This window comes from Amblyraja radiata, chromosome 12 (assembly GCF_010909765.2).
Source record: "Amblyraja radiata isolate CabotCenter1 chromosome 12, sAmbRad1.1.pri, whole genome shotgun sequence".
NCBI lineage: Eukaryota > Metazoa > Chordata > Chondrichthyes > Rajiformes > Rajidae > Amblyraja > Amblyraja radiata.
The window spans coordinates 57,168,204-57,194,620 of NC_045967.1; the positions used below are offsets into that span (position 1 = coordinate 57,168,204).

Consider the following 26,417-nt stretch of genomic DNA (forward strand, 5'->3'; position numbering starts at 1 on the left):
GAGAAGTTGGCGCAGAGACAACGGAGACGCCGGTCAATTCAGCATGGGGTTGAGGTGCAGGGAAAGCCGTCTGGGCATTGGTGGCACTTTGGTGCGATGCTCTGCGGAATTCTACAGGCAGTTTTTGTCTCTAAATCTGAAGGATACATTGCCTGGTTCAGTGACTCGATCACCCAGAAACCAAGGAGATTGCAAAACGTGCTGCCCAGTCCATCACAGGTACTGACCTTCCCATCATGGAAGGGATCTATAGAAGGTGCGGTCTCAACAAGCCAGCATCATCAAAGACCTGCACCATTCTGGCCACAATCTCACGGGCCGGGGTGGAGCCTCACGGGCCGGGCCTCCTGGGTTGGAGGTGTAGCCTCGCGGGTCGACGAAGCCCGCGGCCATCGGTGACCTAGGTCGGCGCCATGGAGGCATCCGGAGAGGAACCGGCAGCGTTAGTGGACAAGTTGGTGCAGCTGTCGATGATGGCGACGGCGGCCGAACACTCGGAAGTGAGGATGCCACTGCCGAGGGAAGGAACAATGGAGGACCCGGCGTGGGGGGGAGAACAAAGGGGGAACTGGCGCAGGGTGAATTTGTAACTTTGTATGCTCCCTTTATGGGTGACTATTTGCTTACCTTCGCAAGGTATGCAAGCAAAGAATATTACTGTGACAATAAAGTATCCTATTCAACTCAATTCAATTGTTCTTTGTTTTGGGGAGAGGAGCGTTGTGGCACAACAATAAACATCACCCATTCCTTCTCTCCAGAGATGCTGCCTGTCCGTCTGAGTTACTCCAGCTTTTTGTGTGTCTCATTGTGTAATAAAAACCGGCTTTGTTGGAACATGTTAAAAAATGTCGTTGGTGCGCTGGGGAAAATCACCAAACAAATTGCAAAGGAGACATTGCAAAAAGAACTGCAGATGATGGTTTAAACAAAACACACACACAAAGTGCTGGAGCAACTCGGTGGGACAGGCAACTGGAGAAGATGAATAGGCGAGGCCCTTTTTCATTTCTGGACATTCCCTCCACAGATGCTGCCTGCCCAGCTGAGTTACTCAAGCACTTTGTGTTTTTTGTAATCCAGTCCAGCATCTGCATTTCCTTGTGCCTCCAGGGAGTTTGTTTTGTTCTTTGGACTGGTCCAGTCATGCGGCCTGCAATGGGAAGTTTTAACTTGCAGATTATTTAATGAAGACATCCGGGACGTCGTAACTAAAGCAAGATGCCCGTCTCCCGCACAGGCTGAGCGGATGATCGCGGATGATGTGGGTGTGACGCTGGATGCAGTCCATGCCCGGAAGCAGTAGAACCTACTGGCCTTATTTTTAATGGGGCAGGCGTGGCTTGCTAAAGATTTACGATTCAGCCATCCTGAAATGCATGTTCTTGCTGCGACCACGTTGACAAACACAAGCCACTCTCCAGAATGGACAGGGGCGACTTGGGCTTGACACAGTGCGAGCGCCCACCCCGCTCGGCTGAGAACGCAGTGAGTACCTAATCCGAGGATCAGCCACAACTTGGAGACCCGTGAACGTGATGGACAGACCACGTTTCGTGTCGGCACCCTTCTTTAGGCTCTCAAACCCGCTGTGTTCCTCCAGCTCAAGGCTCCAGCATCTGCAGTTTCCGGTGTCCTCAACTTGTCTGCGAAAAAACAGGGTGGACCTGGCCTCCTCCTTCCCAGCTCCCCCCCCCCCCCAATCCCTCCTCATCGCAAAGTCTGTAGAAGGGGCCCGACCCGAAAGTCACCCATCTATGTTCTCCAGGGATGCTGCCTGACCCGCAGAGTTACTCCAGTACTTTGTGTCTATCATCGGTGTAATCTGGTACTTTGGTGCATCTGCAGTTCCTTGTTTCTTTGTTGCTGTTCCTTGGTTGGGAGTTTTCCAACAGCGAACTGAGCGGTGGGTGGAAACTGTCCGATAATCTCCCTCCTTCTCCCCCAGGCCGCCACTGATGGAGATGTGGGTGAAAGTGACGAGAATGTGGAGCGAGGCAACTGGTCCTCGAAGACCGACTACCTGCTCTCAGTGATCGGCTGTGCTGTGGGTCTGGGCAACGTCTGGAGATTCCCTTACCTGGCGTACAGGAACGGAGGAGGTACTGTAGATAGTCCACGGGTCTAAGGCACGGACGCGGAGTTCAATAGGTTTGGTTAGTTGAGCTTTCATCGTCGGCAGTTAGTGTCACCAGAATACATCATTCCTCTGACTTCACTCGCTTTAGGGCATTTGACCACATTGACCTAGGAGAGATCAATGGATTCCAATGAGATACACATTCCCAGGATAACATGGCCAGTAAAACCAGTGATCCTCGTCCAGAACCGCCAGTCCCTCGACAGGAAGCAAATTCAACCCGAAACGTCGTCGGTCAATATCCCTCCATAGATGCTGCCCGAGTCGCTGAGTTCGTCCAGCGGGTTGGGTTGGTTTTAAGGGTTCCAGTAGCTGCCGTCTCGTCTCTCCCGCCCACCATCCCCAACCCATCGCCCCTCCCGAAATCCCCATCTCCAATCTCCCCTGGAGGAACATCCCCGTCTAAACGGCAAATCGATGACACGCGACGCCGGTGCCCATCCTCACCAGAGTGTCAACCTCCCCCGCTCTGTCCATCCACTTTCACAACATTGCTCCGATGTGTCCCTCCCCTTCTCACTATTTCTGGTTGGCTGCCATTGACTAGCGGAGTTCCGCAGGGGTCGGTGCTGGCAGTGGCGGACTGGGTCTAAAATTATTAAAATAATAATTATTTTAATATAAAAAGCTGACACCCTGGCCATCCGCCACTGGGTGCTGGGGCCGCTACTCTTCACGTTTTATATTAATGATTTGGACGAGGGGATTGAAGGCTCTGTGGCAAAGTTTGCAGATGATACGAAAATAGGTGGAGGGCAGGTAGTGTAGAGAAAGCAGGGACTCTGCAGAAGGACATTGATAGGCTGAGAGAGAGTGGGCAGAGATGTGGCAAGTGGAATATAGTGTAGCAAAGTGTGGAGTGATGCATTTTGGTAGTTGGAATAAAGACGTAGACTATTTTCGAAATGGGGAGAGAATCCAGAAATCGGATGTGCAAAGGGACTTGGGAGTGCTGGTGCAGGATTTCCAAAAAGTAAATCTGCAAGTCCAATTGGTAGTAAAGAAGGCAAATGCAATGCGAGCATTTATTTCAAGAGGATTAGAATACAAAAACAGGGATGTAATGCCGAGGCTCTATAAGGTGCTGGTAAGGCCACATTTAGAGTATTGTGAGCACCATATCCAAGGAAGGGTGTGCTGGCTCTGGAGAGGGTCCAGAGGAGGTTTACAAGCATTATCCTAGGAATGAATAGGTTAATGTATGTTGAGCATTTGACGGCACTGGGCCTGTGCTCGCTGGAGTTTAAAAGAATGAGGGGACACCTCATTGAAATGTACTGAATAGTGAAAGGCTTGGATGAAGTGGATGTGCAGAGGATGTTTCCATTAGTGGGAGAGTCTAGGATTAGAGGTCACACCCTCAGAATGAAAGGACATTCCTTTAGGGGGGAGAGATAAATCAGCCATGAATGGTGGAGTAGACTTGATGGACCAAATGGCCTAATTCTGCTTCTATCACTTATGACCTTGTTGCTTAACCTAATCACAACTCAGCACGAACGATCCTGGTCTCATGAATGTGCAGACATAGTTTCCAAGCTTTGTTTTATCACTTACAGGTGCGTTTCTTATTCCTTATGGAGTCATGTTGGCACTTGCGGGAATGCCCATGTTTTTCTTAGATTCTTCCTTTGGGCAGTTTGCCAGCATGGGACCTGTTGGAGTGTGGAAAGCCGTGCCAATTCTACAAGGTGAGTGGTGATTTATTGGCACAATCTAAGCAGTCATTTTAATCAGACACCAGAGCCGGATTTACCACTAGGCTTCATAGGCTGAAGCCTAGGGCCTCGAAATCTAGGGGGCCTCCGGCCAAGGCAGGACACCTGCCGTTCAACTCTGAGCAGCCCCGCTCTCTATCTCTGTCACAACTCCGTCTCCGTCCGCCATCCGTATCCGTGTCCGGGCCGCCGGGACTACGCTCTCTGCTCGCTCCTCACCCGTTGGCGCGTCCGGCCGCCTTGCACATGCGCACTGCTACGGCCAGCACACCCTCCCCCTGCACATGCGCACAACCACGGCCTGCACAATATCGGCCGCCCTGCACATGCGCACTGCCACGGCAACTGGTCGGCGCTGGGCACTTTCTCCCTCGCTTTGAATTGTGGGAGATCTGGCCGCCATTGCTGTCCGGTTTCCACCTCGCCGCGACCGCTGAAAACCAACGCACAATCACTTACAGAAAAAAGAGCTACCTTAATTTTAGTTATGTCTGGTTGGGTAACTATGGTAGGTTGAAGACTATTCCATGTTTTAATTGTGTGGGGGAACTCCAATGGGAAGCCAGCAACTCTGGATAGAAGAAATTGGGTGACATTTCGGGTAGAGACCCTTCTTTTGACTCCCTCTGGTTTTAGTGTTTTTAGTTTAATTTAAAGATACAGCGTGGAAACAGGCCCTTTGGCCAACCGGGTCCACGCCGACCACTGATCACCCGTACACTAGTTCTATCCCACACATTAGCGATGTAAGTCTAGAGTGTTTTATTCTCTCACGTCCCAGTTAGAACAATTAAATCCTTACTTGCAACAGCACAACAGAATATGTAAATATAGTACTCTGTAAACAATGGTATAAACAAGAAAACAAAACGGTGTATATTTATATATGGATATATAACTATATAAATATATATTATTTGTATGTGTGTGTGTATATATATATAATATATATACACACACACGCACAATTTCCCTCCTGGGATTAATAAAGTTCTAACGTATAGTATTGTGTGTGTAGGAAGGAACTGCAGATGCTGGTTTAAACTGAAGATAGACACAAAAAGCTGGAGTAATTCAACAGGTCAGACAGAATCTCTGGACAAAAGGAAAATATTATGTTTTGGGTTGGGTCTGAAATAGGTCCCTGCACACCTTTGGAATGTGGAAGGAAACAAGAGTAACAGGAGAAAACCCATGCGATCAAAGGGAAAAGGAGCAAACTACATCCATACAGATAGCACCCATATTCAGGATCAATTCTGGGTTTCTGGCAATTTTAGGCAGCAACTGCATGGCCAATGTACTGCCCCATAGTCTTGAACTGAATTAAAACATGTAGTAGCTGTAAAGGGGGACATAGCATCACTTGGAGATTTAAGACTGAAAATGGATATTTTCATTTTTTTAGTAACCAAAGTTATCAACGTATAATTTTTTGTGTGTTGGAAAACAAAATATTGTGGCAGAGCTCGGGCACTGTCTGTGTTGAATTTGCAAATTCTCCCTGCGGGGTGTGGTTTCCTCCCACATCCCAAAGACACATTGGCTTTGTAGGTTAACTTGTCTCTGTAAATTTGCCCCTAATGTGTAGGGAGTGGGTGAGGAAAGTTGGGTAACAAAACTTATGTGAATGCGTGGAAAAGAATGCTGGAGAAACTCAGCGGGTGAGGCAGCATCTATGCAGCGAAGGAAATAGGCGATGTTTCGGGTCGAGAGCCTTCTTCAGACTGATGTGAGGGTGGGGGGGGGGGGGGGGGGAAGAAGAAAGGAAGAGGCGGAGACAGTGGGCTGAGGGAGAGCTGGGAAGGGGAGGAGAAAGCAGGGACTACCTGAATTTGGAGAAGTCAATGTTCATACCGCTGGGGTGTAAACTGCCCAAGCGAAATATGAGGTGCTGCTCCTCCAATTTACGGTGGGCCTCACTCTGGCCATGGAAGAGGCCCAGGATAGAAAGGTCGGATTCGGAATGGGGAAGGGGAGTTGAAGTAATGAGCCACCGGGAGTTTAGGTTGGTTATTGCGAACCGAGCGGAGGTGTTGAGCGAAACGATCGGCAAGCCTACGCTTGGTCTCACCGATGTAGAGCAGCTGACATCTAGAGCAGCGGATGTAATAGATGAGGTTCACCAAGCCTGCGCTTGATCTCACCGAGGTTGATCATACGCTGAATAATCCAACCACATTTTTGTTTGGAAGTGGAAATAAATAATAGAAATTGCATTCATTGCAAAGTGTAAAAAGAGTTAAGATACTCTATTATAATTTTGCTGCATGTCATTCTGGTATATATCATGTCTTGATTGGTTAATATGTTTAGTTTGTGACTTTATTTGAAGCAAAAATAATATGTGAATGCTTCATTAAGCATAATTCCGACTGGTAACTACACACTTCGTCCGAGCACATTATCGCACGCGTCATGCAAGCCATCGTAAATGACCACCTAAACTGTCATTTGGCAACCTAAAAAGCTGCCAAGGTTGCCCGGCTGACAACAGAGAAAAAAAGTTAAGTGAGAGCCCTGCAAGGTGTATAATATTATTGACACTGTCATTGGCCTTTCTTACATATGCTTGTGGTCTCTAAACAACTTTTCAGTAATTTTCCTTGCCCTCCAGTTCAGAATAACAGTGTTTTAAGCCGATAACTTGACACTAGCACTGGCAATAAATAAATAGACATGTATGTGGACCATCCTCCTCTAGTCGTGGGGGTGGGGGATTGGGAGGGGGCTCACATATGGAACAGCCTAGGGCATCTCTTCATCTAAATCCGGCCCTGTCAGACACAGTGGGTGTGGAGGGTGATGGCCTCAGCCCGGTCCAACACAGGCACTGCCCTCCCCACCATCGAAAGCATCTACTTGAGGAACAGCATCTATCATCAAGGTTCCTACCGTCCAGGCCATGCCATCTTCTTGCTTTAACGTCGGGCTTTAACATATAGTAGCCTGAAGTTCCACACCATCAGGTTCAGGAACAGCCACTTTCCTATAACTATCAGGCATTGAACCGACCCGCACGACCTTAATCCTACCTCAGCTGCGGGACACTACGCACCACTTCTTTCACTGTACCTGCACCTCTCTGTACTCTAGCTTGACAATATCTTTCCTATAACATGGTGACCAAAACTGAACACAATACTCTAAATGCGGCCTCACCATATATAACTGCAACCGAGCTTTCATATTCAATACTCAGACTGATGAAGGCCAATGTGCCGAAAGCCTTTTTGACCCCCATCTACATGTGATGCTACTTTCAAGGAACTATGTACCCGCACTGCCAGATCCCTCTGTTCTACCCAGAGCCTGAGCATTCACTGTGTAGGTCCTGCCCATGTTAGCCAATCATCTTTTGAAACTTCAAAGATGAACATAGAATTTATACATTTAGATATACCGATGGGACTTTTTGGATTATGGAATGTAATTGAATAATGTTAAAGTCATTTGGGAGATGTCGTGTTTTAGTTTAGAGATACAGCCGAGTAAGTGGCCCTAATCCCTCTTTGTATCCACACCATAAACACGAGGGGGCAATTTACAGAGGCCAGTTAACTTACAAACCTGCATGTCTTTGAAATGTGGGAGTAAGCCAGTGCAGCCAGAGGAATCTCACATGTTCACAGGGAGAACGTGCAAGCTTCACACAGACAACACCAGAGGTCAGGATCGAACTCGGATTCTCTGGCGTTGTGTAGCATAAGCTCTACCAGCTGGCTCACTGCAGATGAGTGAATTCAGTTTTAATTATGAGTAAAACACAAAGTGCTGGAGGAACTCAGACGGTCAGACAGCATCTATGGAGGGAATGGACAGTATGTTTCTGGTCCGGTTCTGACCCACTGAGTTCCTCCAGCACTTTGTGTTTTACTTAGGAATGCAGCGTTTGCAGTTCCTTGTGTTTCTTTAGTTTTAAGTTTACTCTTCATTTCTGAGAATTGGTAGATGTTGGGTAGAAAGAATATAACTGACACAAAATGCAAAGCTGCAACTCAACACAAATCAAAAGCAGAAGGGTGTTAAATGAGGACTGGAGGGAGATGTTTCTCGCTCATGGATGCATAGAAGTTCATGGAATCATGAAACACAGCCTCACTCGCATCAAGCAGCCAATTACACAAATCCCTTTTTTATTTTCCCATCAGCCTATTCCACACACTATGGCCTCTCTGCAGCTGCCAATTAACTCTCCAACCCACACATCTTTGGGATGTGGGAGGAAACCAAAGCACTTGGAGAAAACCTACACGATTATTGGTACGTTCTTCCCGTGACCTCCATGGGTTTTCTATGAGATCTTTGGTTTCCTCCCACACTCCAATTATGTACAGGTTTATAGATTAATTGGCTTGGTATAAATGTAATAAAAATTGTCTCTAGAGTGTGTAGGATAGAGCTAGTGTATGGTAATCGCTGGTCGGCGCGGGCTTGGTGGGCCAAGAAATCGTGTATCTCTAAACTAAACTAAATCACAAGTAGAAATGCAAACTTCAGAGACTTCACTTGAGGACAGGATCAAGCCCATGTTACTGGGGCTGTGAAGTAGCAGCAATACTAGATGTACCACTGTGCATTATTAATCAAGTAGTAATAATGGTGAATAATGTAGACGATACAAAGAGAGTTTAGTTTAGTGATACAGCGCGGAAACAGGCACTTCGGCCCACTGAATCTGCACCGACCAGCGATCCCCACATTAACACTATCATACACATACTAGGACAATTTACATTTATACCAAGCCAATTAACCTACATATCCGTACGTCATTGGAGTGTGGAAGTAAACCGAAGATATTTGTTAAACCCCACGCGGTCACGGGGAGAACGTATAAACTCCGTGCAGACAGCGCCCGTAGTCGAGATCGAACCCGGGTCACCGGCGCTGTCAGGCAGCGCTGCAAGGCAACTACACCGCTGCACCACCGTGGCCGCCCCACGCTCTCCTCAAAAGGTGGGGTCGGAAGTTGTGAAGGATGTATTCTTGCCATAGAGGGAGTACAGAGAAGGTTCACCAAACTGATTCCTGGGATGTCAGGACTTTCATATGAAGAAAGACTGGATAGACTCGGCTTGTACTCGCTAGAATTTAGAAGATTAAGGGGGGATCTTATAGAAACTTACAAAGTTCTTAAGGGGTTGGACAGGCTAGATGCAGGAAGATTGTTCCCGATGTTGGGGTAGTCCAGAACAAGGGGTCACAGTTTAAGGATAAGGGGGAAATCTTTTAGGACCGAGATGAGAAAAACATTTTTCACACAGAGAGTGGTGAATCTCTGGAATTCTCTGCCACAGAAGGTAGTTGAGGCCAGTTCATTGGCTATATTTAAGAGGGAGTTAGATGTGGCCCTTGTGGCTAAAGGTATCAGGAGAGAAGGCAGGTACAGGATACTGAGTTGGATGATCAGCCATGATCATATTGAATGGCAGTGCAGGCTCGAAGGGCCGAATGGCCTACTCCTGCACCTATTTTCTATGTTTCTAAGTACAAAAATAATATGTTAAGTGAGTGGCTAAAAATGAGGCAGGTGGAGCTTAATGCAGGGAAATGTGAGGTAATCCATAAAATATGTTTAAAATGAGAGAAACTACAAAATATTTCTTTCAGCACAATAAGATCGCCGTAAGGGATATTCCAGGCAGTAGGAGCATGTGCTGTGGGGTGCACTGAAGGTTGATGCATTTTTACATAGAACACAGAATAATACAGCCAAGAAAAATTAATCTCTGCCTGCAGGTGATCCATATCCTCCAAATCCATTATCGTGTCAACCACCTCAACCACCTCCTTAGCTGCACATTCCAGACAATCTCCACCCTTTATGTTAATTCTTGCCCTGCACACCACCTTTAAAATTTGGTACTCTCACCTTAAAGGAATGCGCTGTGTCTTTAATATTTCTATTCCGAGAAAATGGTTCTGATTGCCAACCCTATTTAAGCCTCGTAATTTTATCTACTTCTCAACCTCTGACATTCCAGAGAAAACAATCCAAGTTTGTCCAACCTCTCCTTCTAGTTAATACCGTATAATCAAGGCAGCGTTGTGGGAAACGACTGCTGTCCATGGTCCCTCTGCCACTGAACATTGAGTGGCTAAGCCCTGTGTAAAAAACCCTCAAATGCTAGAAGTTTTGAAATCCCTAAGGGGGGACTTACAGAGTACACCACTTGCTCACAATACCAATGTACAGAATCTAGAGCAGCCACAATGGCGCAGAGGTAGAGTTGCTGCTTTGCATCGCATGCAGCTCCAGGGACCCGGGTTCGATCCCGACTACGGGTGCTGTCTGTACGGAGTTTGTACGTTCTCCCTGTGACCGCGTGGCTTTTCCCCGAGATCTTCGGTTTCCTCCCGTACTCCAAAGACGTACAGGTTTGTAGGTTAACCGGCTTGGTGTAAATGTAAATTGTCCCTAGTGTGTGCAGGTTTGTGCTAATGTGCAGGGATCGCTGGTCAGTGTAGAATCGGTGGGACTAAGGGCCTGTTTCCATGCTGTATCTCTAAACTAAACCATTACAATATGAATATCTATATTACTAAAAGTCTGTTCTTGACCGGTTTTGGCCATCTGTGCTGCGATTTCCGAGAGAACGCCGCCACCTACGGCCGTCATTTTTGGCCACCTTGCTCAGAGCCCCCCTCCGTCGCATGTGTGCCGAGGATTTTTCCCGTCGATTAAAAATGACAGAGATATTAATGTTTTTACAAAATTCCCCATTCTCTCTGCTGCCCCCGCTGGCGGCAGGGGGGAGGGACTATAAAACCAGGAAGTGGTGTGCCACACAGTCTCTTCAAGATGGAGGAAGGCAGAGGGCCACATTTCTCTGAGCTGTGAATAACACTGAACACATGTCTACTCAAATGTAAGTGCCCTTAGTGGTTCTAAAATGCCTGCAGAATGTGTCTATTGGTTCTAAAGCTTGCAAAAAAATGTCTATTGGTTCTACAGCTTGCAAAAAAATGTCTATTGGTTCTAAAGCTTTCAAAAAATGTCTATTGGTTCTAAAGCTTGCAAAAAGTGTCTCTATTGGTTCTAAAGCTTGCAAAAAGTGTCTCTATTGGTTCTAAAGCTTGCAAAAATGTCTATTGGTTCCTAAGCTTGCAGAAAGTGTATCTATTGGTTCTAAAGCTTGCAAAACAATGTCTATTGGTTCTAAAGCTAGCAAAAAGTGTCTCTATTAGTTCTAAAGCTTGCAAAAAGTGTCTCTATTGGTTCTAAAGCTTGCAAAAAAATGTCTATTGGTTCTAAAATGGTTCATACTAGCGCTCCAGAAAGCGCCCCTGCCCCCCCCCCCCCCCCCCCCTCCCCCTCCCCCTCCCCCCCCCCTCCCCCTCCCCCTCCCCTGGTTGGCTTGGCTGTGCCTTGAAATTGAAAGGCACTACTTACTGCAAATGGTGGCATGAAGTTGAAAGGCACTACTTACTGCAAATGGTGGCTTGGGAGCTTTAGCTTGAAATTGAAAGGCACTTCTTACTGCAAATGGTGGCTTGGTTGCTTTGGCTTGAAGTTGAAAGGCACTACTTACTGCAAATGGTGGCTTGGGTGTGGCTTGAAGTTGAAGACACCACTTACTGCAAATGGTGGCATGAAGTTGAAAGGCACTACTTACTGCAAATGGTGGATTGGTTGCTTTGGCTTGAAGTTGAAAGGCACTACTTACTGCAAATGGTTGCTTGGGAGCTTTGGCTTGAAGTTGAAAGGCACTATTACTGCAAATGGTGGCTTGGTTGCTTTGGCTTGAAGTTGAAAGGCACTACTTACTGCAAATGGTGGCTTGGGTGTGGCTTGAAGTTGAAAGACACCACTTACTGCAAATGGTGGCATGAAGTTGAAAGGCACTACTTACTGCAAATGGTGGATTGGTTGCTTTGGCTTGAAGTTGAAAGGCACTACTTACTGCAAATGGTGGCTTGGGTGTGGCTTGAAGTTGAAAGACACCACTTACTGCAAATGGTGGCATGAAGTTGAAAGGCACTACTTACTGCAATTGGTGGATTGGTTGCTTTGGCTTGAAGTTGAAAGGCACTACTTCCTGCAAATGATTGCTTGGGTGTGGCTTGAAGTTGAAAGGCACTACTTACTGCAAATCGGGTGCGTGGGTGCATTGGCTTGAAGTTGAAAGGCACTACTTACTGCAAATTGTGGCTTGAAGTTGAAAGGCAGTACTTACTGCAAATGGTGGCTTGGGTGCAATGGCTTGAAATTGAAAGGCATTACTTACTGCAAATGGTGGCATGAAGTTGAAAGGCACTACTTACTGCAATTGGTGGATTGGTTGCTTTGGCTTGAAGTTGAAAGGCACTACTTCCTGCAAATGATTGCTTGGGTGTGGCTTGAAGTTGAAAGGCACTACTTACTGCAAATGGGGTGCGTGGGTGCATTGGCTTGAAGTTGAAAGGCACTACTTACTGCAAATTGTGGCTTGAAGTTGAAAGGCAGTACTTACTGCAAATGGTGGCTTGGGTGCAATGGCTTGAAATTGAAAGGCATTACTTACTGCAAATGGTGGCATGAAGTTGAAAGGCACTACTTACTGCAAATGGTGGCTTGGGTGTGGCTTGAAGTTGAAAGACACCACTTTCTGCTAATGGTAGCATGAAGTTGAAAGGCACTACTCACTGCAAATGGTGGCTTGGTTGCTTTGACTTGAAGTTGAAAGGCACCTCTTACTGCTAATGGTGGCTTGGGTGTGGTATGAAGTTGAAAGCCACTACTTACTGCAAATGGTGGCGTGGGTGCATTGGCTTGAAGTTGAAAGGCACCACTTACTGCAAATGGTGGCATGAAGTTGAAATGCACTACTTACTGCAAATGGTGGATTGGGTGCTTTGGCTTGAAGTTAAAAGGCACTACTGTAAATGCACTTACTTCCTGTTTGCACTGTATATTGATTTTAGATAAAACGCTACCATTTACGGCTGTGATTTTTGGCCATCTTACTCAGTCCCCCCTCCGCTGAGCAGATGCAAAGAATTCTTCCCATCAATGAAAAATAAAAGTGTTATTAGTTTTTTTTTAAATGTTGAGAATCTCTCTCCTGTCAATCACTCCATGAAAGCCACATATTTTCCAGTGGGGGGGGGAGGGGTTATAAAACCCAGAAATGTGGGTGTGGCTCAGTCTCTGCAAGATGGAGGAGGGAGAGGTCACGACTTGCTGTCTTTAGTGGCATACTTCAAATGGTATGAAACTGCACTTGAATTTGGTGGCCTTGCACCCTGCTAGAAGTGGTAAGAAACTGCACTTGAATTTGGTGGCCTTATACCCTGCTTGAAATAGAATTTCAAGGAGTAGCCGTGAGTCAACTACCAGCCCACCAGCCGTGAGTGAGTGAGTTGCCAGCACAACAGGCTTGATTGACTGAGACGCCAGCCCAAGAATCCATTTGGCGCACAATTTGCACACTAGCCCTCTGGAAACCAGTCCCTTCAGCCCACAACACCCATACTAGCGCTCCAGAAAGCCCCCCCCCCCCCACCCAACTGGCCACCAATATTAGAATTGGTGGAGAGGTGGAATATTGCGTTGGATGACCAGCCCTCCTGTGTGATGCTGGGACCCAACGGGTCCCACTTAGTCTAGTATAAACTATAAATGGAAAATCTATTTTTATAAATTAAGTTTTTTTCCCAAGTTAAAAAAACAAAGCTTTAATACAGAGGGACCAAGATGTCCTTAGACATGACACGATAAAGGTAGCATACTGGTTTGGCAATTTAGGAGGAAGGCATGGAGAATGTTACTCTTGCAATGATGTGGAGTAGGGAAACTGGTAAGGTACATGTACATGGATAGGACAGGTTTGGAGGGATATGGACCAAGCGCAGGCAAGTGGGATTAGTGTAGCTGGGACATTGTTGGTTGGTATGGCTGCGTTGGGCCGAAGGGCCTGTTTCCACACTGCATCACTCTATGACTCTATAACATGTAGGGTTACTGCTCTCCGAACAAAGTTGTACATTTTAATGTTAAGGCACTGATATGTAATGTACAGTCTGTATCACATGCACACAGAGAAGCCAATCTGCGCGCCACCTTGGATCACAAGACTACTTATTCCCATGTCCTAAGTTGCTGCTGTTTTATTTCTCTGCCTAATTTATCTGATTTTCCTTACTCCACATCCGTGTCGTAGCCACCAATCAAAATATGTTTAGTCAGTGGAATCTGCGTGAAATACTTTCTATAATAATCGCTTGTCTGTTCCGTTTCTAGGTGTGGGGATCACCATGGTCCTTTTTGGGGCAATTGGTGAAATTTACTACAACTGCATCATCGCCTACAGCCTGTTCTACCTGTTTGCTTCCTTCCAATCCCCGCTGCCGTGGTCAGACTGCTTCAGCTGGTGGGGTGCGGATGAAACCTGCAGCCGGACACCCAGAGGTACTGAGCGAACTCTGTTGGGTAAAGTGTCAGATCTTTCTTTGTCAGTCTAGGAATGGTTTCACTGTGGGATTGACGGTTTCAGGCATTGATATTATATTAACATCAAAAAGAAGGCTGCAGATGCTGGCAATTTGAAATAAACAGCTTCTTCCCCTCCATGTCACTAGGCTTCTGAATGATCCTCCATAAGCTGGGGTACTGTCCAATTCACCTCTACCCCATTGCAGACATTGACTGTCTCTGGAAGAAAGCTTATCACTGTACCTCAGTACAAGTGACAATAATAAACCTAAACCTAAAAACAAAGCCAGCAAATAAGTTCAGCAGTTCAGGCTGCATTTGTGGAGAGAGAAACAGAGTTAATGTTTCAGGTTTATCAGAACTGGTGTTAAATGTTGAACAGTGAATTTTTAAAAATAAATTGGTTAATGGTATTGCTCACAGCAAAATAACAGATTATAGCTTGTTTTTCTAGTCATTCTTAACTATTTTCTAATTCTTTTTTGTTTCCATGTTACAGTTTGATTTGTCACTGTCGTCATGCCATTGTGATTATTTCTGACATTGTCTCCATTGTCCGTAGACTATGTATTGTCCGTAGCTTCTATGGCTATGTATTTTAATGTTCAATCACTGAAATATAATGTTTGTATTACAAACATAGCATCAGCTGTATTCTCCCCCCATTTACACCTTTATTGCTCCCCTTTAGGTTTAGGTTTATTAGTCACGTACTGAGGTACAGTGAAAAGCTGTATTTGCATGCTAGCCAAGCAAATCAGATAATGCTATACACAAATGCAATCAAACCAAATTCCAATACATTAGGTAGAGCAAAGGATAATATACGGAGTGCAGAAGATAGTCCTCAGCATTGTAGTGCACCAGTTCCATAGACAAAGTCCAAAGTCCGCAATGAGGTAGTGGTGAATTGGCTCTATATAAATTGGTTGATGGTATTGCTCACAGCAAAAGAACAGATTACAGCTTGTTTTTCTAGTCATTCTTAACTATTTTCTAATTCTTTTTTGTTTCCATGTTACAGTTAAGTGTAAATGTCATCACTCAAGAAGGTGTGTACTTTTAAACCCCACTTCGTATTTTCCAGATCCCCTCTGCAACCTCACTCTGGACGGCGAGTATTCTGGAATCGTTAATACAACTTGGCTGCAGGCAAACAACAAAACTTGTTCCAATGGATCAGAAATCCATGTTCCTCACCAGGGTCCAAGTGAACAATACTGGGAGTAAGTAACTTGCTGTACAGAGCACACACGGTACACTTTGTAGGGGAAAATGATTAGAAATGACTCTTGATTAGTATGGGTGTCAGAGGTAATGGAGAGATGGTAGGATAATGGGGTTAGGAGGGAGAGATGGATCAGCCATGATTGAATGGCGGAGACTTGATGGGCCAAATGGCCTACTTCTGCTCCCATCACTTATGATGTTATAAAAGGTGAATGTCTAGTTTAACAAGTAAAATGCTGTAGGGTGCGAGTGGCGCAGCTGGTGGAGCTACAGACTTTCAGCGCTGGTGACCAGGGTTCAGACCTGACTTGGCTGCTGTCACTGTGGAGTTTGCAAGTTCTACCCGTGACCACATGGCTGTTTTCAGGGTGCTCTGGTTTCCTCCCACATCTCAAAGACGTGTGGGTCTGTACGTTAATTTAGTTTACTTTACCTCCTCAGGGATCGGTGCTGGGGCCACTGCTTTTTATCATCTATATTCAACCTCTTGGCAATATTCTCCGTCATTTTGGAATCAATTTTCACTGCTACGCCGATGATACACAACTTTACCTCTCCACAAAACCAAACACCTCCCTTCCCCCAACTGCCCTCACCACCTGTCTTCAAGCTATCAGCAACTGGATGTCACTCAACCTTCTAAAACTCAATGGAAATAAAACAGAAATCATGCTAATAGGCTCAAAGTCCACACTCTCCAAAACCCACCCGTTCACCATTTCAGTTGATGTCTCACCCATACCCACCTCCTCCCATGTCAAAAGTCTCGGCGTCATTCTGGACAATACACTTTCCTTTGGCCCCCACATCAGCAATATCACACGCTCTGCATACTTTCATCTCCGCAACATCACCAGACTCCGCCCCTCCCTCTCCAAAGACAATACAAAAGTCCTCATCCACGCTCTGGTCACATCCCGCATCGATTACTGCAACGCCCTCCTCACTTGCACCTCCAATAAACTTCTTCATCGCCTCCAATGCATTCAGAACTCTGCAGCCCGGATCATCACCCGCACCAGATCATCAGACCACATCACACCCATCCTCACTCAGCTCCACTGGCTCGCTGTGCACCACCGGATTAACTACAAGATTTTACTGCTGACCTTCAAAGCCCTACACCACCTTGCTCCCCAATACCTCTCTGACCTGCTGCTACCATACACTCCTTCCCGGTCACTTCGTTCCTCCTCAGCTGCAATTTTAACTGTCCCCACATTTAGACTCAGCACCATGGGTGCCAGAGCCTTCAGCTGCTCTGCCCCACGTCTCTGGAACACTCTCCCACCTCCCATCCGTCACCTGGACACTATCGATCAATTCAAATCACAACTCAAAACACACCTGTTTAGATTAGCATACCCGACATAACTTCCACCATGTTCACCCTGATTTTAATGACTTAAAATGTTTTGTGTATTTTTTGTTTTTTATGTTTTTTGTTTTTAATCAACTTGATTTTAATATTGATAAATGTATTGTGATTTTATGTCCTGTAAGGTGTCCTTGGGTGTCCAGAAAGGTGCCAGCAAATAAAATGCATTATTATTATTATTATTATTACTTTAGATACAGCGCGGAAACAGGTCCTTAGGCCCATCGAATCTGCACTGAGCAGCAATCCCCGCACACTAACACTATCCTGCACACATTTGGGATATCTTACAATTTTACCAAGTTAATTAACCTACAAACCTGTACGTCTTTGAAGTGTGGGAGGAAACCGAAGCTCCCGTGGAAAACCGACGCAGGTCATGGGAAGAGAGTACAAACTCCGTACAGACAGCACCAATAATCAGGATCAAATCTGGGTCTCTGGCGTTTTCCCGGAGGTTGCAGGTGGTTGCCGGAGGTTGCAGGTAGTGGAAGCAGGTAGGGAGACTGACAAAAACCTCCGGGAACCGCACAAAGTCTACAGAGGTTTCTGTCCGGTTTCCTAAGTGGGACAGGGGCATTAGACACTTCTCTCTGGTTGTGGTAGGATGATTCAGTTGCCTGATAACAGCTAGGAAGGAACTCCCTGAATCTGGAGGTGTGCGTTTTCACACTTCTACATCTGGGAGAGGGGAGAAGAGGGAGTGGCCAGGGTGCAACTCAACCTTGATTGTGCTGCTGGCCTTGCCGAGATAGCGTGGGGTATAAATGGAGTCAATAGAAGGAAAGTTCATTTGTGTGATGGTCTGGGCTGCATCCACAATTTGCTGCAATTTCTTGGATGTAACTGTTTTACACTCCGTCGGAGTGGCCCAGCCCGGGGCTGGAACTGCGCTCTCGTGAGAGCGGCCTGGCGAGGGGCTGAGAGACTTTCCCGTGAGGGGCTGTGGCCCATCGGAGTGGCCCAGCCCGAGGGTGAACGGCACCCCCGTCGGAGTAGTCCAGCCCGAGGGAGAACGGCACTCCCGTCGGAGTGGCCCAGCCCGAGGGTGCAACGGCACTCCCGTCGGAGTGCCCCAGCCCGAGGGAGAACGGCATTCCCGTCGGAGTGGCCCAGCCCAAGGGAGAACGGCACTCCCGTCGGAGTGGCCCAGCCCGAGGGTCCAACGGCACTCCCGTCGGAGTGGCCCAGCCCGAGGGAGAACGGCACTCCCGTCGGAGTGGCCCAGCCCGAGGGAGAACGGTACTCACGTGAGGGCGATCCGGCTCGGGGCTGGAACGGTGCTCCGGTGGCTGGGACGGCGTTCTGGCGGCGGTGACCTGAGTCCTGGGTTGAGCTGCGGGCCAGCGGCTGCGTGTGCTGGACTGGAGGGCGGCAGCTTCGACCACCCCCGGGCCGTGGTGTTGGAACCGGCCCGTTTGCGGGGTTCGGTGAGCCGCGGGACTGTTGTGCCATCGCCCGGTGGGGAATCGCTTCAGCGCAGAGGTAGAAGAGGAGGGAAGAGACAGTAACCCTAAGATTTTTGCCTCCACCACAGTGAGGAGGTGCTTGGAGGATACACTGTGGTGGTGTTAATTTGTGTTTATTGTTGTTTATTATTGTATGATTGTATGTATGACTGCAGGCACGAAATTTCATTCAGACCGTAAGGTCTGAATGACAATAAAGGTATTCAATTCAATTCAATTCAAGCTGTGATGCATCCTGATAAAATGCTTTCTATTGTGCACCTGTAGAAAATGGAGAGAGTTGCAGGAGGCATGCCAAACTTCCTACGTCTTCTAATGAAGTAGATGCGTTGGTGTGCTTTCTTGGTCGTTGTTTCAATATAGGTGGTCCAGGAGAAGTTGTTGGTGATATTGACTCCTAGGAATTTGAAGTTTTCAACCATCTCTAGTTTAGCGCTGTCAGATTCAAAGATTCAGAATTAAAATTTTATTGTCATTGTGCAGTGTACAGTACAGAGATAACGAAATGCAGTTAGCATCTCCCTAGAAGAGCGACATAGAATATGAGCAATAAATAAATATATTTACGTGCATACAGACATAGTAGTGCAATTATTTTTTTCCTAGTGGAAGGAGTGTCTGGTGGTGGGGGGGGGGGGGGGTGGTTGGCAATCACCGAGCTACAGTGTTGAGTAGTGTAACAGCCACAGTGAGGAAGCTGTTCCTGGACCTGCTGGTCCGGCAACGGAGAGACCTGTAGCGCCTCCCGGATAGTAAGAGGGTAAACAGTCTATGGTTGGGGTGAGAGCAGTCCTTGACGAAGCTGGTTGGTATGGATGCTCTCGATGGTGCAGCGGTAGAAGTTCACCAGAATCTGAGGAGACAGGTGGACCTTCTTTAGTCTCCTCAGGAAGAAGAGACGCTGTTGAGCATTCTTGACCAGAGTTGAGGTATTGTGGGTCCAAGAGAGGTCATCGGAGATGTTGACCCCCAGAAACCTGAAGCTGGAAACACGTTCCACCTCCGTCCCGTTAATGTGGATGGGGGTGTGCGTGCCACCCCTAGACTTTCTGAAGTCTACAATGTAAACTGGGGTATGTGTAACGTTTGCTTCCTGGTCGATCATTATCTCCTTTGTCTTTCTCTTGTCATTCAGTAAGGGGGTTCTACATCGGTCAACGTCAATAGATGAGATGGGAGAGATTGTTTGGAACCTGGCTCTCTGTCTACTTCTAGCCTGGTTCATCATCGGGGCCGCTCTGTCTCGAGGAATCAAATCTTCAGGAAAGGTAAACTAACCAGCAACAGAAAGAGCTGAAGCAGCATTGAAAAAATGCTAAGTAGTACAACAATTCCACGAGAATGTACCTGGCGGCACAGTGGTGTTGGTAGTAGAGCTGCTGCCCCATAGCGCCAGAAATCCAGGCTCGATCCTGACTTCAGGTGCTGTGTGTGGAGTTTAAATATATTTTATTATATTAAATATAGGATGAAATCTTAATGTGCCTGTCCCACTTAGGCAATTTTTCAGTGGACTCCCGGTGACTGACAAATTGCCGGCAGTCGCCTGAAACACCGACAACTGGAATGGCGACTGCCAGAGTGGAACACACTCACACACAAACACATCGCTTCCTTCACCACCCCGTTATGCAGGCGGGGAACAGGGCAAGCAGGGGGAGCGCTGTATAAAAGGTTCACACGGGTGAAGCCAAGGTGAAATGGACACACACCGCGATGAACAGGAAGGTTGGCGCTGTAAAAAGACAGCTAAAGCACAGTGTACAGTAAATCCTTTCAAAGCAGGGGGGGGGGGGGGAGGGGGGGAGAAGGAATGGAGACAACTTTTAAGAAGCCAGAGATACACGGCTGTGAAGCTCGGCGGACATTTAACATTACCGGTCGGTTATCCTTCGTTCTGAAAAATACTGCTTACCTACAAGAACCCTCGACTTCCTGGCAATCCACCTATGGTTCGAGAATTCTCGCTACTTGCCATGGCGGCTTCATTCTAGTCGCCGCTAATTTTTCAACATGTTGAAAAATTCATGGCAACCATATGAGGCCGTGACTAGTTCCCAGAATGCAGGAACTCCTCACGACCATGAAGGCGACTCTCCGGCAACCACCCGCGAACATGTGGCGACCATGTGGCGACTGCACTCGCCTAAAAGTCGCCTAAGTGGAACAGGCCCATAAGTCAAGTCAAGTCAAGTTTATTTGTCACATACATATACGAGATGTGCAGTGAAATGAAAGTGACAATGCTCGCGGACTTTTGTGCAAAAGACAAACAACCAAACAAACTATAAACACAATCATAACACACATATTCTTTTACATAATAAATAATGGAAGGAAAAACGTTCAGTAGAGTTAGTCCCTGGTGAGATAGGTGTTTACAGTCCGAATGGCCTCTGGGAAGAAACTCCTTCTCAACCTCCGTTCTCACCGCATGGCAACGGAGGCGTTTGCCTGACCGTAGCAGCTGGAACAGTCCGTTGCAGGGGTGGAAGGGGTCTCTCATGATATTGTTGGCTCTGGAGTTCCTGTAGGGGGGCAAGTGAAGTTCCCATAATGCGTTCTGCCAAATGCACTACTCTGTGCAGAGCCTTCTTGTCCTTGGCAGAGCCATTCCCAAACCAGATGGTAATGTTCCCAGACAAGATGCTTTCCACCGCCGCTGCGTAGAAGCACTGGAGGATCCTCGGAGACACTCTGAATTTCCTCAATTGCCTGAGGTGGTAAAGGCGCTGCCTTGCCTTACTCACGAGTGCTGAGGCGTGTGATGCCCATGTCATATCCTCGGAGATGTGGACTCCCAGATATTTAAAACAGTTTACCCTATCCACAGGATCCCCATTTATCCTCAATTGAGTGTACGTCCTCGGATGATGTGCCCTCCTAAAGGCCATGATCAGCTCCTTCGTTTTTTTGATATTCAAGATGAGGCTGTTATCCTGGCACCAGAGTGCTAGACCAGCCACCTCCTCCCGGTAGGCCTTTTCGTCGTTGTCTGAGATCAGGCCCACCACCACAGTGTCATCAGCAAACTTAATTAATGAGTTGGAGCTGAACCTAGCCACACAGTCATGTGTGTACAGGGAGTACAATAGGGGGCTGAGGACACAACCCTGGGGCGATCCTGTGCTCAGGGTGAGGTACTTCGATGTATTCCCTCCCATCTTGCCTACCTGGTCAAGTGAACCTTAACCTGATGAACCTGCATGGAGGAGAAAAATGTAAGTCACAATATGTGACGTCACTGGAAGCTGTTGTTTTAAAAGGTGTTTTTTTTTAAACGTTAATGATGAATAACCCGGGGGGGTGGGGTGGGAGGAGGTGGGGAGTGTGAATAACCCGGGGGGGTGGCACTCGGCAGCTTGAGAGCCCATTGTGATTGGTGTACTGTGAGTGGGATTGTGACATCATCAGTGGAAAGACCTGGAAAAAGGCTGTGCGTGAGAACCATTTTTTGCCTTTTTTAAAAATACTTGAATCGTCAATAACTTGTGAAATATAGAATTAAATCTTAAGTGAACCTGATTATTGCATGGAGGGGGAATATGTGAGTCAGTATATGTAAAGATTTAAACGTTTTGGTGAAGGTAGAAAAACACATACGGACACACACGCACGTATACATACATACAAGATGAGACTTTTAATAGTTGTTCCCCCAACGTGCGGTTGTGGGGGGGGGGGGGCGGCACGCAGCACGCAGCGTCACACACACTAACTATCCCCCCCCCCGCACTCACGCTAATTACCCCCTTGATATTATATTAATATTATTAATTTGCTCCTTTTACCCCATAACCACCCTATCTACTGACGCATAGCCCCCAACTTGCAGTCACATCTAGAGAGGCGGGGGTAGAGAGTGAGGGCAGAGAGAGAAGGGGCAGAGGCAGAGAGAGAGACAGAGACACAGAGAGAGGGGCAAGAGGGGTAGGGGGGTGGAGAGGAGGATAAGAGGGAGGGTGGGTGAGGGGGGAAAGGTGGGGGAGGAGGGGAGGAGCGAGAGAGGGTGAGAGTGAGGGGGAGAGAGAGGGGGTGCTGAGGGGGGTGAGGGGAAGCGGTGGGGAGCAGGGAGGGGGAGGGAGGGGGAGGGTGGAGGGAAGAGGGGAGGGGGTGTGGAGGGGAGGGGGTTTAGGGGAGGGAGGGAAGGTGGGGGAGGGGATGGTGGGGAGAGAGGGGGAGGAGGGGAGAGGGGGAGGAGGGGAGAGAGGAGGGGGGAGAGAAGGGGGGAGAGAAGGGGGAGAGGGAGGGGAAAGAGGGGAGAGAGAGGGTGTGCTGAGAGGGGAGGGGGAGAGGTGGGGAGCAGGGAGGGGGAGGGAGAGTGGAGGGAAGGGGGTAGGGGTGTGTGGAGGGGAGGGGGTTTAGGGGAGGAATGGTGGGGGAGGGGAGGGGGGAGAAAAAGAGGGGGGAGAGAGAGGGGGGGGGAGGGGGGAGAGGAGGGGGGGAGAAGAGAGGAGAGGGTGGGGGGGAAAGGAGAGGGGAGGAGAACTTAAAAAACATTTTAGAACCAAAAAAGACACATTCTGCGAGCATTGTAGAACCAAAAGAGACACTTTTTGCAAACATTTTAGAACCAATAAACACTTTTTGCAAACATTTTAGAACCAATAGACACATTCTGCAAGCGTTTTAGAACCACTAAGGACACTTACATTTGAGTAGACATGTGTTCAGTGTTATTCACAGCTCAGAGAAACGTGACCCTCTGCCTTCCTCCAGCTTGCAGACACTGATTGAGGCACACCACTTCCTGGTTTTATAGTCCCTCCCCCCTGCCGCCAGCAGGGGCAGCAGAGAGAATGGGGAATGTTTTAAAATCATTAATATCTCTGTCATTTTTCATCGATGGGAAAATCCTCGGCACACATACGGCGAAGCGGGGCTCTGAGCAAGGTGGCCAAAAATGACGGCCGTAGGTGGCGGCGTTCTCTCGGAAATCGCAGCACAGATGGCCAAAACGGGTCAAGAACAGACGTTTAGTAATATAGATAGATATAGATAGATAGATATAAAATTCTTAGAGGATTTGACAGGGTTGATGCAGGAAAATTGTTCCCGATGTTGGGGGAGTTCAGGACCAGGGGTCACAGTTTAAGAATAAGGGATCTGCCATTTAGGACTGAGATGAGGAAAAATCGTTTTCATCCAGAGAGTTGTGAATCTGTGGAATTCTCTTCTACAGAAGGCAGTGGAGGCCTACTCACTACATATGTTCAAGAGTGAATTGGATTTAGCTCTTAGAGCTAAGGGAATCAAGGGATATTGGGAAAAAGCTGGAACGGGGTACTGATTTTTGATGATCAGCCATGATCATATTGAATGGCGGTGCTGGCTCAAATGGCCGACTCCTACACTATTTTCTATATTTATTGCTTTCTCCACATATCCCTTGATTCCATTAGTCCTATGAGATAAATCTGAAGAAGGGTCTCGATCGGAAACGTCACCCATTCCTTCTCTCCAGAGATGTTGCCTGTCCTACAGAGTCAGTCCAGCATTTCGTGTCTACCTTGAATTTAAACTAGCATCTGCAGTTCTTTTCTACGCATCATACTCCAGGTGCGGTCTCACCAGGGCCCTGTACAAGTGCAGTAGGGCCTCCTTGCTCCTAAACTCAAATCCTCTCGCAATGAAGGCCAACATGCCATTAGCTTTCTTCACTGCCTGCTGTACCTGCATGCTTACTTTCAGTGACTGATGTACAAGCTCACTCACATTTTGGTGCATCTACTCTTTTCCAAATCTGACACCATTCAGATAATCTGCCTTCCTGTTCTTGCCACCAAAGTGGATAATCTCACATTATACTGCATCTGCCCACTCACCCAACCTATCCAAGTCACCCTGCAGCCTCATAGTATCCTCTTCGCAGCTCACACTGCCACCCAGGTTTGTGTCATCCGCAAACTTGGAGATGTTACATTTAATTCCCTCGTCTAAATTGTTAATATATATTGTAAATAACTGGAGTCCCAGCACTGAACCTTGCAGCACCCCATTAATCACTGCCTGCCATTCTAAGGAGGACCTGTTAATCTATATTTGCTTCCTGTCTGCCAACCAGTCTACCCAACCCCCAATACCATGCGCTCTAATTTTGCACACTAATCTCTTTAGTGGGACCTTGTCAAAGGCTTTTTGAAAGTGCACACCACATTCACTGGCTCTCCCTCATCCATTCTACTTTGTAACCAGTGATGGAAATGGGTTTTTAGGAACTAGGGGTACTCTAAGGTCCGTGAGGCTGAGTATGGGAAGGAAGTGGGGGGGGAGGGGGCGGGAATTTTTTTATGTGCGGTCATACCCATGTAAGAGTACAAGAATGCATAACTTGTTCATTGTGTATTTATAATATCGTTTATTGTGTATTATATGTCATAGCTGCTTTTTTGCATCTCTCTCTCTCTCTCTGTGTTGGTTGCTGCCATCGTCTGCTTCGGTGAGGGAAGCAGGTCGGTGATTGATCAAAAGGCCCCTAGGAGACTGTCTGATTGGCCGCCGAGTGACCAGTGCATTATGTGATTGGACACAATGTCCCTGGAGACAGCGGTTGATTGGACGGGAGTAGACCGATTTGTTGATTGTACGGGAATTCTAAGGGAAGCTGGTCGATGATTGGACGCAATTCCCTTAGACACAGCGGTTGATTGGCCGCCAAATAATCAGGCACAAGGAAAACAATAAAATCAGAATTCTGATTTAAATTGGAAGAATATCATGCCAGATTCGCAGCAAAGATACTAGTATCCGCTCTAGCATCTTTGATCTGCACTTCCTTCCTATTGAAGAAGAACCCTGGCCCGAAACAACTCCTAATCCATTCCCTCCACAGATGCCGCCTAGCCCTCTGAGTTCCTCCAGCGCTCTGTTTTTTATTTAACTCGTGAAATTGAAGTTAGACATAAAGCTGGAGTAACTCTGTGGGACAGGCAGCGACTGGAGAGCAGACCCTTCTTCAGACTGAACTGAACTCTCGTCGGTGAGAATACTTGTGATTGTCTGCAGAAGAATCTCGACCCAAAACCTCACTAGAATTTAGGAGATTGAGGGGAGATCTTATAGAAACATACAAAATTCTTAAGGGGTTGGACAGGCTAGATGCAGGAAGATTGTTCTCGATGTTGGGGAAGTCCAGGACAATGGGGTCACAGCTTAAGGATAGAGGGGAAACCCTTTAAGACCGAGATGAGAAAAACATTTTTCACACAGAGAGCGGTGAATCTCTGGAACTCTCTGCCACAGAAGGTAGTTGAGGCCAGTTCATTGGCTATATTTAAGAGGGAGTTAGATGTGGCCCTTGTGGCTAAAGGGATCAGGGGGCATGGAGAGAAGGCAGGTACGGGATACTGAGTTGGATGATCAGCCATGATCATATTGAATGGCGGTGCAGGCTCGAAGGGCCCAGGAAGGAACCGCAGATGCAGCCGTACCCACAAAATGCCAAATTATTCCGGGAATGCCGAGGCGAGAGGGTGAGAGCGAGAGAGATCCAAAGGACGGATTCGGATCACAACTACGCCTCGCTGAGACCTCGCGAGAAGTTTCAAACCTACGGCCCCCTTCCAGTTCGAGCCACGTGGACCAAGATACCATGTTGTAAACAACCACGTTCGCTACTTTGACTGGGAGTTTGCGTTCCGCCACAGTCACGCCAGCAATTTACAGCTGTTCGATATCCGCTTCAGGAAGGAGTGGGTGGTCTACGAGTTGAGCGTCCAGGAGGTGAACTCGCTTTATGGCGGAGAGACGCCAGGTCTGATGAGGGCCAAGTTCTTAGACAGTCATTATGGAATTGAGAAAAGTTCCAATGAGCTGGTGAAAGACGTGGACTGCCCTTACAGTGCCACTTTCCTCCACACTGTCCATCTCATAGAGACTGGAAACCAAAGGTCCCATAGCGGCGGAGCAAGATAGTCCACTCGACAAAAAAGCCGTAGTAGGGTCAGGGTAATCTTCAGCACCATTTCCATAACCTCTTCCATCTCCGCTCTAGTATCTTTGTTTTAGTCATGACTTCTTCATGCACAAATCATCTTTTTTTTCTCAGCTGCAGGTGATCATTTTG

General features: G+C 47.4%; 1 protein-coding gene across 1 annotated transcript in view; it reads left to right on the forward strand.

Annotated features, from left to right (window-relative positions):
* The first annotated feature begins 1,243 nt into the window (after nt 1–1,243).
* The window catches only part of LOC116979248 (sodium- and chloride-dependent neutral and basic amino acid transporter B(0+)-like), a 61,497-nt gene continuing 36,323 nt past the window's right edge, over nt 1,244–26,417 (forward strand). Inside the window, exons 1-6 of the mRNA XM_033030849.1 lie at nt 1,244–1,488; nt 1,949–2,102; nt 3,700–3,831; nt 14,084–14,251; nt 15,363–15,501; nt 19,488–19,620. Of these exons, the coding sequence (XP_032886740.1) occupies nt 1,426–1,488; nt 1,949–2,102; nt 3,700–3,831; nt 14,084–14,251; nt 15,363–15,501; nt 19,488–19,620 (789 nt within the window). The 5' untranslated portion in view covers nt 1,244–1,425. The remainder of the gene's footprint in view (nt 1,489–1,948; nt 2,103–3,699; nt 3,832–14,083; nt 14,252–15,362; nt 15,502–19,487; nt 19,621–26,417) is intronic.